Source organism: Saimiri boliviensis, chromosome 12 (genome assembly GCF_048565385.1).
Source record: "Saimiri boliviensis isolate mSaiBol1 chromosome 12, mSaiBol1.pri, whole genome shotgun sequence".
Lineage (NCBI taxonomy): Eukaryota > Metazoa > Chordata > Mammalia > Primates > Cebidae > Saimiri > Saimiri boliviensis.
The window spans coordinates 42,754,532-42,771,785 of NC_133460.1; the positions used below are offsets into that span (position 1 = coordinate 42,754,532).

Consider the following 17,254-nt stretch of genomic DNA (forward strand, 5'->3'; position numbering starts at 1 on the left):
ATCAGCAGCAATATCACAATTTAGTTTTAATATAAATACTCTTTATCTTACAAAAAGAGTTTACAGTAACTCATGTATACATACATACATACAACACAGCAAAATAGAGTAAATTAAAATTAACTTTTTTAATTTGGCAAAGGAAAACCAAAAGTACTATGAAATCAGGAAAAAGGAATTTGAAATGCATGTCATGTGGTCAAGTTTTATAACAACTGAAAATGTCAAAATACATTTATTACTGTTTCATATTTTACTAATAATAGCATATTTACTGCACATCCCAGAAACACTTAGCTATGTATGTTCAGCTACACTTCCACATTTGCTCAGGTTTCTTTGGTAATAAAGGGTAAGAGACTTTGGTAATTCTATCAGTAGAACATGGTGATTGTTAATCATGTTTCATCTACCTGGTATACTACTCTGAAAAAAGAGCTGCCTGAAATGAAAATGACATTCACTACTTTGAGACAATCTATGCTAAGTACTTCTAATGCTTCCACAATTCTAATCCTCTTATTGCATCAGAAGTCTACTCCTAACAAAAACTCAATACCAGTTTTAGGTAGTCACTTCCAAAATTGCCTTGGATAATCTTTCTAAAACATTTCTGACTCATGTAATTACTTCCTTTTTTTTTTTTTTCTTTTTTTTCCTGATACTGTCTCACTCTGTCACCCAGGCTGGAGTGCAATGGCACCATCTCGGCTCACTGCAACCTCCACCTCCCAGGTTCAAGCGATTCTCCTGCCTCAGCCTCCTGAGTAGCTGGAATTACAGGCGCGTGCTACTGCGCCCAGGTAATTTTTGTATTTTTTTTTTTTTGAGATGGAGTTTCACTCGTTACCCAGGCTGCAATGCAATGGCGCCATCTCGGCTAACCGCAACCTCCGTCTCCTAGGTTCAAGCAATTCTCCTGCCTCAGCCTCCCGTGTAGCTGGGACTACAGGCGTGCGCCACCATGCCCAGCTAATTTTTGTATTTTTAGTAGTGACGGGGTTTTACCATGTTGACCAGGATGGTCTCGATCTGTTGACCTCGTGATCCACCCGTCTCGGTCTCTCAAAGTGCTGGGATTACAGGCGTGAGCCACTGTGCCCAGCCTTAATTTTTGTATTTTTAGTAGAGACGGGGTTTCAACATTTTGGCCAGGCTGGTCTCAAACTCCTGACCTTGTGATCCATTCGACTCGGCCTCCCAAAGTGCTGGGATTACAGGTGTGAGCCACAGCACCCGGCCATTACTTCCTTTTTGAGACAGGGTCTCACTGTGTTGCCCAGGGTGGAGTGCAATGATGTAATCACATCTCACTGCAGCCTCCATCTCCTAGGCTCAGGTGATTCTCCCACCTCAGCCTCCCAGGAAGCTGGGACTATAGGCACATATCAGCATGCCTAGCTGATTTTTTTTTTTTGTGTATATATATATATATATATATATATATATATATTTTTTTTTTTTTTTTTTTTTTTTTTTTTTTTTTTGGTAGAGATAGGTTTTTGCCATGTTGCCCAAACTGGTCTTGAACACCTGGGCTCAAGCAATTTTTGAAGGCCTGCCCTGGCATCTCAAAGTACTGGGATTACAGGCATGAGCCACCATACCTGGCCCACTTCTTTTTTAAAACTTTGTATTACTTCTAGCTGTATCAACAAAGATAACACTTTCTGTGACATTTATTTACCTAGAAATTAGAAATAATTGAAAAGCTGTTTCCAAATTACAAAGATTTATTTTCTAAAAACTGGAGTCAGCCTGGGTGACAAGATGAAACCCTCTCTCTAAGAAAAATACAAAAAAAAATTAGCCAGGTATGCTGGTATGTGCCTGTAGTCCCAGCTACTCAGGAGACTGAGGTAGAAGGATCACTTGAGCCCAGGAGTTCAAAGCTGCAGTGGGCTGAGACTGTACCACAGTATTCCAGCCTGGATGACAAGGTGAGACTCTGTCTCCAAACAAAACAGAAAAATGGGGATAAATGGGGAGGGTGGCAGCATATTCTTCAACATTTTTATTTGTACACTACAGATTAATATTTAGAAAACTCAACTTATATTTACACTAATAAGTACTCAACTGTGACTTATATGGTATGACACTGTAATTCACAGGTCCTAGAAGGGCTTCAGGCTTCTACACACTGCAGTCTTTTAAAAAAAATTTTAAAGAGAGACAGAGTCTTGCTCTTCTCCCTACACTGGAGTACAGTGGTACAATCAAAGCTCAGTGTAACCTTGAACCCCTGGGCTCAAGTGATCCTCCGGTCTATGCCTCCCAAAGCACTGGGATTATAAGCATGAGCCACAATGCCTGGCCCACACAATGAAATCAAAGCAACAAGGCCTAACCTAAATTTGGGCTACATTAAGGAACTGACTGAAATGAGAAGATGGATACTCTCAAGAGGCTGATGGGTATAGATGCAATTTAATTCTAGAAAATACAACCATTAATAAACTGTGATTACGTCTCCTCTTAAAAACAAACTAAAAAAAATTCCTTACTACACTATTAAGGAAGTTAGGAGCCGGGCACGGTGGCTCAAGCCTGTAATCCCAGCACACTGGGAGGCCGAGGCGGGTGGATCACGAGGTCAAGAGATCGAGACCATCCAGGTCAACATGGTGAAACTCCGTCTCTACTAAAATACAAAAAATTAGCTGGGCATGGTGGCGCGTGCCTGTAATCCCAGCTACTCAGGAGGCTGAGGTAGGAGAATTGCCTGAACCCAGGAGGCGGAGGTTGCGATGAGCCGAGATCGCGCCATTGCACTCCAGCCTGGGTAATAAGAGCGAAACTCCGTCTCAAAAAAAAAAAAAAAAAAGGAAGTTAGGAATAGAAAAATCATCTCATGTTCTAGATTAGTGATCCTAAAAAAAATTATTAAAAAACTTCTATTTATATAAACTTATATACCAACCTCTAGAACTCTTCCTTTCCTTTGCCTTGTAACAATCTAAGCAGACCACAAATCCACATTTTTGGCAGACCCAGTGAATGTTAAACAATGTTGCTTCACATGCATCACACATCTCCCGGACTCCTCTCACTGCTCTTTTCCAGGCAATTTTGGCTGAAATACAGAAAAAACAAAAAATTTAAAGGCAAACATGCTCTTTTCCAAGATAATTTTGGCTGAAATACAGAAGAAATAAAAATATAAAGGCAAATGAAGAACTTTCTAGGCTATATTAACTAAGGACCAAGAGATTTCTTGAAGTAATTAGTAGTTCTCTTCAGAAGACTCACAAATGATCATAAGCGACTAATAAAAATGGCTTATATCTAAGGCAGCGTTTCTCAACTCTGGCACTTTTGACATTTTCGGTTGAATAATTCTTTGTTTTGAGGGATTATTCTGTGCACTGCAGGGTGTTCAGAGGCATCTGTACCCTCTACCTGCTAGATGCTTGGCAGCATATCCTTAACTCCCTCAGTTATGCAACCAAAAATGTCTCCAGTCATTGCTAAGTGTTCCCTGAGAGGCAAAACAAGTCATTTTAAAGAAGGGAAGGAAAAGAAGCTAATATTTAGAGCATCTACTATGTGAGGTCCTATTAAGTACTTTACATAAGTTAACATAATTAACATAACTACTTTTTTTTTTTTTTTTTTTGAGACGGAGTTTTGCTCGTTACCCAGGCTGGAGTGCAATGGCGCGATCTCGGCTTACCACAACCTCCGCCTCCTGGGTTCAGGCAATTCTCCTGCCTCAGCCTCCCGAGTAGCTGGGATTACAGGCACGCGCCACCAGGCCCAGCTAATTTTTTGTATTTTTAGTAGAGACGGGGTTTCACCATGTTGACCAGGTTGGTCTCGATCTCTTGACCTTGTGATCCGCCCGCCTCGGCCTCCCAAAGTGCTGGGATTACAGGCGTGAACCATCGCGCCCGGCCCAACATAACTACTTTCTAAATAAATTAATGAAATAGTTATCCTTCCAATTTTATAGACCTGCCTGATATCCAGAGAGGTTATTTGCCAAAGGTAACAGTTAAACAGGAAGTAAAGCTGAGATTCCAACACAAATAATTGAGGTAGATTATGTCTTTATAGGCCAAACACTGAAATTTTACAACAATGCATCCAAAGTAGGTTTAACACATTAATTTATGTTGCAATGGGAGAAATAGCAAAATACTATTGTGATTTCATAAATGGTTAACTGACTCAATTCACCTTCTATAGGAAAACACATGTAACCTTAAATACATATGGGTGGCAGGCGCGGTGGCTCAAGTCTGTAATCCCAGCACTTCGGGAGGCCGAGGCGGGCGGATCATGAGGTCAAGAGGTCGAGACCATCCTGGCCAACATGGCGAAACCCCGTCTCTACTAAAAATACACAAAAAAATTAGCTGGGCGTGGTGGGCGTGCGCCTGTAGTCCCAGCTACCCGGGACGCTGAGGCAGGAGAATTGCTTGAACCTGGGAGGTGGAGGTTGCAGTGAACCGAGATTGCCAGTGCACTCCAGCTTGGTGCCTGGTGACACAGCGAGACTCTGTCTCAAAAACAAAAAAACAAAAAATAAAAAAACATATTGGTACATTCATTTGTAAGAAGGTATCATTATCATAATTAAAAATCAGCATGATAAGATTATGGATTTCTTTCATAGATCAAACATAATTCAAAGAGAAATCTTAAAATAAAATTTGTACAGTTCATATTATATTTAACTTCCTTACCATCCTTTTTCACCCAAGACAAAGCTGTTTTTTCAGATGTTACTAATTGACAGAACTTATCACCTATTATATCCAAGATATATTTAGAAGTTTCTATATCTAGTTCATCATCTTCATAATTTTCATGTGTCCACAAACTCATAGCTTCATCATCATATTGGTCAGGAGAAGAGAAACCATCTATTCTAACTACTCCGTTTTTACTAAATGACAACCTGAAATATTAAAACATAAAAGCATTAGGTGCCAACATATTAAAAAAACATAAGTCCAGTTTTTAAAGTTGTAAATTTATAATTGTTTATACTGCATTTTAAAATATGAATTACATTGAAAACAGGAACACAGGTTAATTCTTCACACACTAATATTTGAATTAATTTAAAAAACTAATAGGTGTTATGCAAATAGCAATAAGTAGTGCCAGTCTTTGGTTATTTCAAGAAATAAAATCACATATACTTAATTACTTAACTCCAACAAAATAAAACTGTTTAAGTGTTTGATGAGTAACAAGAGTAAAAATGTGGGCCCAATGTTGCCCAGAGCAATGCTATTATTTTATATATAACCTAAATCAGGAATCATTAAAGCTGAAACGGCCTAAATCACCTGAAGACTTTGACCAGGAGGACTTTAAAAATGCCAACTACAGACACATTTTCATTCATTGACACATTATTAAAGTGATTTAGGAGACCAAGACTGAAATTCTTAATAGTTTTATAGGAAGTGCATTAATGTGCTTACTTGCTCTGGGCTTCTGATGTCCAAATAACTACTCTATTCAGAGAAGTTTATGGTAAATGGAAGGCAAAACTACCATTTTCTTACTGGCTGGTGGTTATTTCTCAATTATCTTGTACTTAACTCTCTTTACTCTCAAATAGGTGATGTCTAAAATACAAGTCATACTGTATTTTTCATATGAACAGCAACACTTCTTTTATTCCTATTTTTTCTCTTTATTATCAAAGTTTCCTTCTTTTTAAATGAAATTTCTCCTTTTGTCATACGCCAGCATGTTATTTTGACTTTATGTTACAATCTTTGCCTGAACATTTCTTTCCTTCAGACCTAGATTTTCTTATCACCTCAAACCCACTTTGCTTTTGACTCCTTTTTTCATTTTTTCTGCACTTCCATATGTATTACCTCCTATAATCATTCCCTGAAGTTGTCTGTCCTTTGGGGACTGCTGGCTACAAAGGAAGAAAGATGACTTGGTCCATTCTTATCAATACGTATTTTTGGATGTCTATACTTGGCTACCAGCATATTGTACTAAGCAGAATAAAGTGTCTCAACTTCTTAGGAAGATAATTACAGCTAACAATAGAGCATTTCATATGTGCATGGGACTACCTTAAGGACCCGGGATACTTTATCTCATTTAACCTTCATTATACCTCTCTTAGGTAGGTACTAACATTTACATTTTGCAGATGAGACAGGCTTAGTTGTAGTCCTACCATAGTTAATAAACTCATATCGGAACTAAGGGACAGAGATGGAATTTACAACTAGAAATGACTGACTCTCGAGTGTGACATGTTAATTAGTCTTTACTGTCTGGGTTATCCAACTATTTTTCCCCCCACCACCAACTATTCTTTATTTGAACTCTTACAAGTCCACCTTTAAGTTTTTAACTTTAAAATATTACTTGGTAATATCGATATTAAATTACTATATAGATTAACAACTATTAAGAGGTTTTCGTATTTTACTACAGTAACGTTAAAATATGACAGGGTACTAAAAAAATCCTCCTTGCCATTTTGTAACTTGTTTTTTGAGATAGAGCTTCACTTTTGTTGCAGCAATGGCACAATCTCGGCTCACTGCAACCACCACCTCCTAGGTTGAAGCTATTCTCCTTCCTCAGCCTCCCGAGTAGCTGGGATTACACTTATGCACCACCATGTATGGCTAATTTTGTATTTTTAGTAGAGACAAGAGTTTCTCCATGTTGGTCAGGCTGGTCTCAAACCTCCGACCCCAGGTGATCCATCTGCCTTGGCCTCCCAAATTGCTGGGATTACAGGCATGAGCCACTGTACCTGGACATTTTATAACTTATAATTACAGCTACAAATGTTTCATGTATGTTTGACAAAAGTATGGATACCACAATGTAATGCAATGGCTTCAGTTTAACTGCCTAGATTGTTTACCTAGATTTAAAGTCTGTGACTATTAGCTAAAGCACAGAGAGAAATACTTACTTATTTTGGCCAAAGTATAAAACATTTTTTAAAATCCTTAAATAAAAAACTGTTATTTCCTATCATGTTCTTTAAAAAAAAATCATTTTCTTTTTTTTTTTTTGAGACGGAGTTTCGCTCATTACCCAGGCTGGAGTGCAATGGCGTGATCTTGGCTCACCGCAACCTCCGCCTTCTGGGTTCAAGCACTTCTCACGTGCGCCACCGTGCTCAGCTAATTTTTTTGTATGTTTAGTAGAGACGGGGTTTCACCATGTTGACCAGGATGGTCTCGATCTCTTGACCTCGTGATCCACCCGCCTCGGACTCCCAAAGTGCTGGGATTACAGGCGTGAGCCACCGCGCCCGGCCCCATTTTCTTATTAAGAATAAATCTCAGAATAGAAAGGTCATACGAAACATGAGTAATAATGTATTTAGTGTAATAGTTAGAAACTGTTAAAATTTAGTACAAAAATGTTTAATGCTCTTTTATAGTGTTTCAGAAACACAGAGACTCAAAGATTCATCCCCCCATCCAAAAGGGACACTCAGAATTATCATTTCCAATATAAAATTAATAAATTATTTTTTTCATAATTTCATATTTTCACTTACCGTCTAAAGTAGTAAAATCTACAAAATACCGGTGAGTGAGCTGGTTCTTCTCCTTTTTTACTGCGAATAAGTCTGCATTCTCGGCACTTTTGTAAATTAGGCCCTATCTCACAGCAGGAGTCATCCTGTAAAAAGGATTCCCCAGTTTGCTTCAGCTTCTTGACTTTACGCCAATCTTTTAACACTGAACGAGGAATGCCAGCTGTAAAATCAGTAGGAGAGTTTTAGCAAGATTATGCTTTGTAGAAAGTTAAACTCCTTGAGATGAAATTCATTCAAGATGAAATACAACTGTGATAATACAGTAAGACTGTAGTGAAGAAGTAAGACATTAAGAGCTCTAGGTACCAACTAATGACTAAAAAGTTGGCAGCAGCATTTCTATTTACTTACTATCCAATTCCACTAACCAAATGAACCACTCTTATGTCAGTGTACTGAAAATGCAGAACCAAGTTTTCCAGCTGCCTGAACTCTTTAAATCTTAAATATTCATATAGTATAATAGCAAACATGAAAATTATTTATATATTGTGTATATCAATAAGTGAAAATACAGTCCTTCTATACCAAAAGTTGGTTTATGTAGAAGAAAGCTCTTTCAAGATCCACACCAAGGACGTAAAGATCAAAGGTTTATTTACTTAGAAACTACAGGCTGGTTTCAACATATTTCTATTGAAATATATAATTAGATTTTCCAGGGTAGTGTGGCTCATTAAGACAAGTGGTAACTGTATAAAACCTGTATTTGGGAGAAGAGGTGCTAAAATATTTCTCCTAACATCTTTCCTTTATTATAATGCCCTGTGCATTAAATATCAGCATACTGATGGTGGCAGTATCTTTTAGAAAAATAAAAGAGTTTGAAGAAAGTAAAGGAAAAATAAATTAACTTGGCTACCTCTATTGATGAAGGACAAAAAGACATCAAAAACGTGAAAACGACAAAACTCTAATGAACTATCCAGTCTAATATGTGGAAAAAAAAAAAAACTAATTTACTGACTTATGCTTAATAAGTGTAACACTAGCTGAAGTAATCATCATCTAGAGAGTAGGAAGAATTTCTAGACTGAGAGGATCTTCAAAAATTAAATGTTTATTAAAATTTTTAAAAACATATTCACTTCAAAGCAACCTATGTTGGGGTCCAGGTGCAGTGGCTCACGCCTGTAATCCCAAAACTTTGGGAGGCAGAGGCAGGCAGATCACTTGAGGCCAGGAGTTCAAGATCAGTCTGGTCAACATAGTGAAACCCTGTCTCTACTAAAAATACAAAAATTAACCAGGTGTGGTATCACACGACTGTAATTCCAGCTACTGGGAGGCTGAGGCATGAGAATTGCTTGAACCCAGCAAAGGAAGGTGCAGTGGGGCAAGATCACATCACTGCATTCCAGCCTGGGTGATGGAGAAAGTATTTTTTTTTCCTGTTTAAAAAAATATGTAAACAAAATAAAAGCAAGCTATGTTGGGATCAGCAGTTATTTGTTGGCTCTAACTTTTAAGTGTACTTACTGCACCCATATAATGTATCTATATGTCAGACATTAGATTTACATAGTTTGCTATTTCTGTCATGCTGAAAGAATAAACTGTATTTCCTACCCTGTGTTTTCTAATCATGCCCAATGTGTGGGTCAGAGGTACAGCAATTCTCCTGAGACTACATACTTCCTGCAGAAACTTAGAAAGTACTGTGTTTAAATAAACTATAAGGAGTGGCCCATTTGAAATCAGGTCCAATTATTAAGCACCTCTAGAACTGCTGCCTCGTTCTTTACAATTATGTGTTTTCCCCTCTTCTGTCTCTTACGTAGGGCAAGGAACCATTTGGCTTAATCCACTAGAGAAACACCCATGTGTATAACCTCATACCACATCTCCCATTTATGGTATAAACCCATTTCCAGAAGACTTACAAAAAGGTTTCTGATTTCCTCTATTGTGCAAAAGACAGATTCTTCCTACGAACTGTGTAAAATATTCAGAGCTTTTACAAGTCAGAATGAATGACAGAATTGTTATAATGCTGATAAATTTTTATTTGGTATACTTTCTTCTAGTCATCTATTTACTTTCAATTTATGACACAGAATAAACTAAATACAGTCAATTTCTATTTTTATTATATGCCTTTAATTCCAGATAATGGAACAGTTCAGAGTATGGATCACCATACCACTGTGAACAACTTAGATAATACTATAGAAAAGAATCAGACATTTAAAAGCAAATCTCAATTATGTGACACAAAATAGGCACTTAAAGCTTTTTTCCCAATGAAAGAATAAATGAGCACAAAGACATTAAGGACACATTCATATGGAGAGATTTAGATGTTATAATTTTTGCTTCTAGACGAGGTCACACATGACTGTAGCTATCTGTACAACAGCTGTAGTATTTGTACAATAAATTTTTATTGTATAAATACAATAATTTTATTATGCAAATACTACAATAATTGTATTGTTCAAATACTATGTAGTATTTTTCAAATACTATGTACAAATACTATGTAATATTTGTACAACAGCTGTAGTATTTGTACAATAAATAAACCTTAATCCTTCAATTCCATATATATAATTTACTGACGATATGTAAAATGTAAGTTTGAGATCAAGACACTTAGTCAACAAAAAATACCTAACCCAATGGATAATTGTTCACTTATAATAAGAACCTTAGTTCTCGATTAGCAAATCCATAAATAGCTGCTCTAACAGAAAACTGGGAAGGAAGAAAATAAGAGCCAAAATATATGCCGAACATTAATCTCTGATATGCCACCCCCTTGAAAACATATTTTTTTGGAGATACGGAAATTGCTGTGATGATAAACCACTGGTTTTGTGTATCAAAGAATTTATATATTTAAATATAGTGGCAATTTCAGATTATAAAATTAAATGCAAAAATTAGATAAAACATAAGATAAAAGTAAATAAAACATAAACATTAGTGGAAGAAAAGCAGCTGACTTTTAATTCAGAAACAGATAGCAGATGGGAAAACATTCCGAAATAGCAGGTACAACAAAATCTGTATCTCACTTTATAATGTACTAAAGAAACACTATTATACATGTATGTGTGTTTAAAATATATAATTATACATGTATAATGATGTATGTAATCATATTACATAGTTGAGGTGTAAGCCTAACTCATTCTTTTTGATTGGCCATGACTGATGACAATTCTACTAAACATTAGAAGGAAAATGGACATATTTAATCCATGAAGTAGATAATTCACTCATATTTAGAAGTTCCCTGACTTACGAAAACTCCCAAATTCAAGAACTTTCCTATGCTCAGGAGGCTCAGGAGGCTGAGGCAGGAGGACTGCCTGAGCCCAACAGGTTGCTGTGTACTATGGCTGCACCTGTGAATAACCACTGCACTCCAGTCTGGGCAATACAGGGAGATTCTGTCTCTAAAAAATATTTAAGAAAAAAAAACTTTTCTAGGCAGCCTAGAACAAAAGTCAGTCAACTCTGCCCACAATTAACTATGGTATCTAATGTTGACTTAATATTACTTTGGAATTGGTGAACAAATGAGTCATAAAATAGTCTCTCTAAAGCTACATGCTAATCACCAAGCAGGCAAGATTTGACTAAACATTACAACCTGGTGAAGGGTAGAGGGGAGGCACTCAATCTGGCCCTTGTCTTAGAACTCTTACTTATGAATATGTATATTCATCTCAAGATGAAAACAGAGTATGTATTTCACTAAGACTTAATTTTATAAATATAACTTCACAAGAGTTTTCTAGGTATTAAAACCTGGAAGGTTTTAATAATAGGAATCTGCTATTAATTTAAGTTTAACTCAAGTATTTGAACACCCAACACCAAAGGAAATGTCATATAAGACAGAAGAGAAATAATTAAACTGCTCACACTAAGCCTATTATGAATTCATTGGGGCAGTGAGGGAATAAGGGGAACACGTAAGAAAAAGCAACACTGTGTATAATCCAATATTCAAGTAAATGGCAGGTATCCTTCGATGTTAATCCCCCTCTCTGTCTTCTGACTATGCTTGCATTTCAGTCTGTCAGTCTCTGGCTCTAGTTGAGTTTGTCCTTTGTTCTTTCACTTTCTGACTGTCCTTTTCTATGATTCCATCCTCCTGTTTTCCTCTCCTTCACTTTGCCTCTGGTTTCCACACAGGCATGTGGGAAAACCTCATTCAGTTAAAAGGCACAAATGAGAGCCTTCAAGCATCCGAATGCTTGTGAAAGTACTTCTTGAGTGTCCACATTGTCACAGATATTTCATATATTGTATGTGGATGAACACACGGATATAGTGAAACTAAGTGCTTTCTGCATTGTGCAACATACCTAAAAAGAAATAAGCAAACTGAGAAAAACTACTTCTAGAGCAAAATAATATAGAAATACTTTATAGTGAATATTACTGTTAAGTATCCCTTATTTTTTCCAGCTGTAGTCACAAAGGAAATATAATCAGTTTTGAAGCTATTACTTAATATGGCAATTCTTTAACATCAAATTAAAAACACAAAACCACAAGCCACCCCTTATATTTAACTTTTACCCATTGTTAAGGACTATTTGAATGAGAAGCATTAAATAGATGGTAGTTGCCATAAGCTTCCCATTTTTGTCACCAGATGTTATAAAAGTGAAATACAGGCCACATTCATATTACTCTGAAGTAGGACTGACCCTCCGTAACTGTGGTTTCCAAACCCATGGGTTCAACCTACCATGGATCAAAATACTCAGGGAAAAAAAACATCCTACAAAGTTCAAAAAAACACAAACTTTAACTTGTCATGTGCAGAGTACTATGTTCAATCATGCCTGAATGAAGTGATGTGTGGGCACTGTGTTAGGCATTACAAGTAATCTAGAGATGATTTAAAGTATATGGGAGGATGTGTGTAGGCTACATGCAAATATAGTCATACACTGTTAGGCAATTTCCACATTGTGGGAACTGCATAGAATGTACTTACACAAACCTATCATACAAACCTGTACAGTATGTTACTATATATACTGTAGATAATTGTAACACAGAGTATTTATGTATCTAAACATAGAAAAAGTATAGTAAGAACACAGTCTTATAATCTGATATGAGACTACTGTCATATATACATTCCATCTTTTTTTTGGGGGGGTGGTGGGGAAACAGGGTCTTGCTCTGTTACCCAGGCTGGAGTGCAGTGGTGCAATCATGGCTCATTGCAGCCTCAACCACCCCAGCTTAAGTGATTTTCCCACCTCAACTTACCAAAGTGCTGGGATTACAGGAGTGAGCCACTGTGCCCAGCTGTGCATTTTGTCACTGATTGAGAAGTTATTATGTAGCATACGACTGTACTATGCTATTTTATATAATGGATGTGCACATCTGTGAATTTTGGTATCCATGGAAGGGTCCTGGAACCAATCCCTGACAGGTATACCTAGGGACAACTGTAATTCTCTTCTAGAAATTTGCAATTATGTATAGGTGAGTAGAATTTCTTTCCCAACTACATCTTGTTGTAGGTAAATATCTTAGCTGATATTATGAATCCACTTTTGGTGCAACAGCCTTAACTGCATTTTGAAAATTCTTAGAAATGGCCAAAATTACAAGTAACTACTAATTTGCACATTGGGTTATACAAATTACCTGTAATGACTGTCACATAAAAACATATATTTATACAAGTCTTTTAAAAATGAAGGAATACGTGTTCTCTCATTTCCTCTTAAAGGGTACTCACTTGTGAAATGTACAAATGAGATCAATAAGCATATACATAAAGCCAAGGCATGCAGTGAGGACAAACAATGCCTTTATGCTCACTAATCTTTTTTTTTTTTTGAGACAGAGTCTCGCTCCATTGCCAGATACCAGACTGGAGTGCAGTGGCCCAATCTCGGCTCACTGCAACCTCCGCCTCCTGGGTTCAAGCAATTCTCCTGCCTCAGCCTCCTGAGTAGCTGGGATTACAGGCGCGTGCCACCACGCCCACCTAATTTTTGTATTTTTGGTAGAGACAGGGTTTCACCATGTTGGCCAGGATGGTCTCGATCTTTTAACCTTGTGTTCTGCCCGCCTCAGCCTCCCAAAGTGCTGGGATTACAGGCATGAACCACCAGGCCCAGCCTAAACTCACTAATCTTTAAAGAAGCACACTAATACAGCTAAAACATTCAGCCCATTTTACCTGAGACAAAAGAAAAGTAAATGACTTACTATTACTGTTGCTTTGCAACTTCAATTTACTTTTTTCTTTGGCACTCCTGCTGAGAACTCCATTGGGTTTCAAATCTTCTTCTATTTCACCTTTTCTCTTCTGCAAATCATTTTGCTTCTTTTTGTAAGTTGGCTTAGGTTGCCTTTTAGTCCTTTGCTCTGACTTGCTTTCACTTTCATCTGAGTCTCCACTTTCAGAGCCAGATTCATAAGTTCTTTTGGCTTTTCTCCTATTGACTTTATCATCTTTTATATATTTATCAACTACGATCTTACTATCTACACTATTTTGTATATCACTAGATGTAGAAGCTATTAAGTTGACAGAACATGGCTTAATAATTTCTGATACAGAATTCCCTGAATTTTCTATTTTATTAGTATTTTTATCTTCTTCTGAATGTCTGGTGAGCCAGGCCTTTTTCAGTTTAGTATGGTAGTTTGGTTGACTTGTCTGGGAAGCTTGCCCATTTCCTACAGAGTTTGCTTTGTTAATTGTACTACAGATTACAGTGCTATCCAGAGGAAGGGAGGCTAAAGATGTCTGATTTTTTACAGCATTAGATTCAGTCTCACTAACATTACTACTTTTATACTGAGCTGCAGCCAATGCTGCCTTGTGCTTTTTCAAATGGATAAAATCAGTTGTGCCTGATAACCCAGAACTGGGTTGAACAACACTTTCTGTCTTACTACTGGCTAGTATAACTGGAGCTGTGGTGCTGACCTTGCATTCTTGTGTTTGAGCCCCTGGCTGACTGACACTTTTTGAAGATGTACATTCTGATGATGTAGAGGCCAAAATGGTATTTGATAAAGATGAAGTTACTTCTGAACCACCCCAGCTGGAAACACTGGTAGTAGCAGCAACAGATGTGATTACATCCGTTTTGGTATTACACATTGTATTTACAGCAGACATGACTGAACTGGGAACACTGCCCTGTGAGACAGCCTGAAAGTTTTTTTCAGATTTTGTGTGAACACTGTCTGAATTCACATTTGGCAAAATGATTCTTCCAGTTTCTCCAGCTTCTGCTGGTTTGAGGCAATCTGTTTTATGTGCCCCAGCTGAAGATCTTTCACTAACTCGATCTTTAGAAGTTAACTGCATTGCTGGCATGCTATCAGTTTTTGTACTAGAAGATGGACGCACAATGACAGATGCCATAGCAGCCTGTAACTTTCCGCTGCTTTTCTCCACATGCCATTCGGTTTTCTCTTTGCTGAGGTTATTATTAGGTCTCCACATCTCTGTCAAACTCTGTTCTGAAGAACTCTTAAAATTTGCCTGAGAATCTTTTGGCTCGGGTATTAGAGTTGGAGGCTTCTGTGATTCTTGAACTTTCCCACCAGCATTTACTGGCATCACTGGAGTTAAAGTTGGAGGGGAAAGGCTACTATAGCTGCCTTCCTTTCTTTCCAGGCTGTGATGGATTGGTGGGTGAAATACTGGTGCTCTATGTAATGCAGGCATACTGCGGAGTGTATTTGTAGAAGAAACTGTCAAATGGGTAGGACTCCCACAATCATTTCTGAAGGCTGTTACTGAGTGAGATGCAATCTGATGCGGAAGATGCTCTGGTATCTTGCCTACTAAACCTTCACTTTCTGGTTGGTGTTTAATCAAAGGTGGAGGCTTTGAAAGAGATGTTATAAATGAAGTCAGAGTTTGAGGATTAGCTGCTGCCACTGCAAGGGCATTACTCTGTTTATCACTGTAAATATTTGAAACTTCTTTGGATGGGTATGATCTTGGTGGTTCATTGACCACACTATTAGACAATGTAGTGAAATAGTTACTTTGGGGTAAACTCTGAGGCACTGAGTGCTTCATTTTATAAAGATCTGATACTGAGCGTTCTATATCTGTATCTTGTTTGATGACATGGCTTTTAGGACTGGAAGATGATGATGCCACTCTAGAATAATTCTCTCTTTCACCCTCAAGTCCCTTGATTTTAGCTGTAAAGGGAGCAACATCAATACTTTCTTGAAGAATTCGACAGTGTTCCTCTTTGTATTTGTTTAATCTCTCTCCAGTCTCCTGGGGTGGCCTCTGTAATTGATTTAATACTGGATCCACAAAATGCCTATGTAAGTGACAATCTTTTCCAGTCTGTGACCGATTTAGATCCAGGTCATTTTTTGTTGATGTGGATGCAAGAGACCGTAGTGGTTCCATAAAAGCGTTCCTTTCTAATTCTCTGTAAAGAAAATACACAAAGATTTCTGTAACCACTTTTTCTTGAAAAATAAAAAGATAGCTTCTATGCAGTATCATTCTGTTATGAAAGTAAAAGACAACTTTGCATGTACTCTAATATTATAATACATTCAAAGAAATATCAAAACAGAACAAAGCCTAATCTTAAGATACGTGTTAACTTAAAACTGTTTAAAATGTGAATTAAGAAAATTATGAAAAACAAGGTATTCATCATTTTTAAGCATTAGTGAACTTACTCCTTATGATGATCTGCTAAAGTTTTTGTCAATGGTGGACTGGAATGGGCTGTAATTTTAAGAGGCCGATGAGGCTCTGCACTGGAAGGTCTGACAGGAATGTGACTAAGTAATCCAATACCATCTGCTGAGGTCACAGGGGTGGGCTGATGTAGCCAAGGACTGGGAGAATTCTATTAAAAAAACAACAACAACAACCTAGACTTCAGTTACTAGAAAAAGCTAAACATTGTGTCACACAAGAACTGGGTATGATCTTGGTGGTTTATTAGTTCATTCAAATAGCAGTTTATTTGGGAAACTTGTAACTTTTTCTAAATACACCTTATGAGAAATATTCAGATAAATAACATAATTATATAGATTTTTCCATATCCTATAGAGAAGTAATCAGTATTAGAGAATAATTGTCATCTTACTAAAAACAGATCTTAAAATCAGTGCCTTTAACTTACTATAAATGCCTATACAGAACCTAACTTATACAATTTCCTAAGATTCTAACAGCAAAAGAATATGTTGCTAATAGCAAAAAACAATTATTACTAAAATACATTTCACCAGAAATAGAAATTATAATCAAATTCATTTGTCATAAAAAATAAATAACTTTTCCAATGCAACAATGCATTGATAATTGGCAGATAATTACATTTAAAAACCCAAAAGCACTCCTCATTTCACTCTAAGCTATAAACATGGCTGGACCATTAAACTTAGGAGAGGTAGAGGTCTAACAAAGTTAATTTTATACATCAATATGCTGCCTGTCTCATAACTGAATATAAGGTGACAGCAACCTCTACACTGAGACATACAGTTACCTGATAACATGCTTACAGGTTGTTTCTATACTGTGACTCACTGACATTCTTCCAGAACATGTTTTATGAGTTTGTTAATAGGATGACAGTCAAATAGCAGGAAAATACAACCTCCTTTGTATTTTCTCTAATTTATTCCCTAACAAGGGAATACACTTTACTTCTCAAACTAATGCAAAAGCAATATATCACACAAAAAATATAC

At 37.0% G+C, this 17,254-nt stretch overlaps 1 protein-coding gene and 1 long non-coding RNA gene across 7 annotated transcripts in view; both read right to left on the minus strand.

Annotated features, from left to right (window-relative positions):
- The window catches only part of JMJD1C (jumonji domain containing 1C), a 333,992-nt gene that overhangs the window by 28,998 nt on the left and 287,740 nt on the right, over nucleotides 1-17,254 (minus strand). For all 6 annotated transcript variants that reach the window (XM_039477778.2, XM_074382291.1, XM_074382295.1 and 3 more), the window contains 5 exons: nucleotides 16,226-16,398; nucleotides 13,760-15,966; nucleotides 7,517-7,718; nucleotides 4,692-4,906; nucleotides 2,924-3,076 (listed from right to left, as the gene is read on the minus strand). In XM_039477778.2, the coding sequence (XP_039333712.2) occupies nucleotides 2,924-3,076; nucleotides 4,692-4,906; nucleotides 7,517-7,718; nucleotides 13,760-15,966; nucleotides 16,226-16,398 (2,950 nt within the window). The remainder of the gene's footprint in view (nucleotides 1-2,923; nucleotides 3,077-4,691; nucleotides 4,907-7,516; nucleotides 7,719-13,759; nucleotides 15,967-16,225; nucleotides 16,399-17,254) is intronic.
- Nucleotides 3,556-4,685, minus strand: LOC141580579 (uncharacterized). Its single transcript, XR_012512830.1, has 2 exons — nucleotides 4,431-4,685; nucleotides 3,556-3,710 (listed from the first exon to the last, which is right to left on the minus strand). It is a non-coding gene; the product is annotated as an uncharacterized LOC141580579 (long non-coding RNA).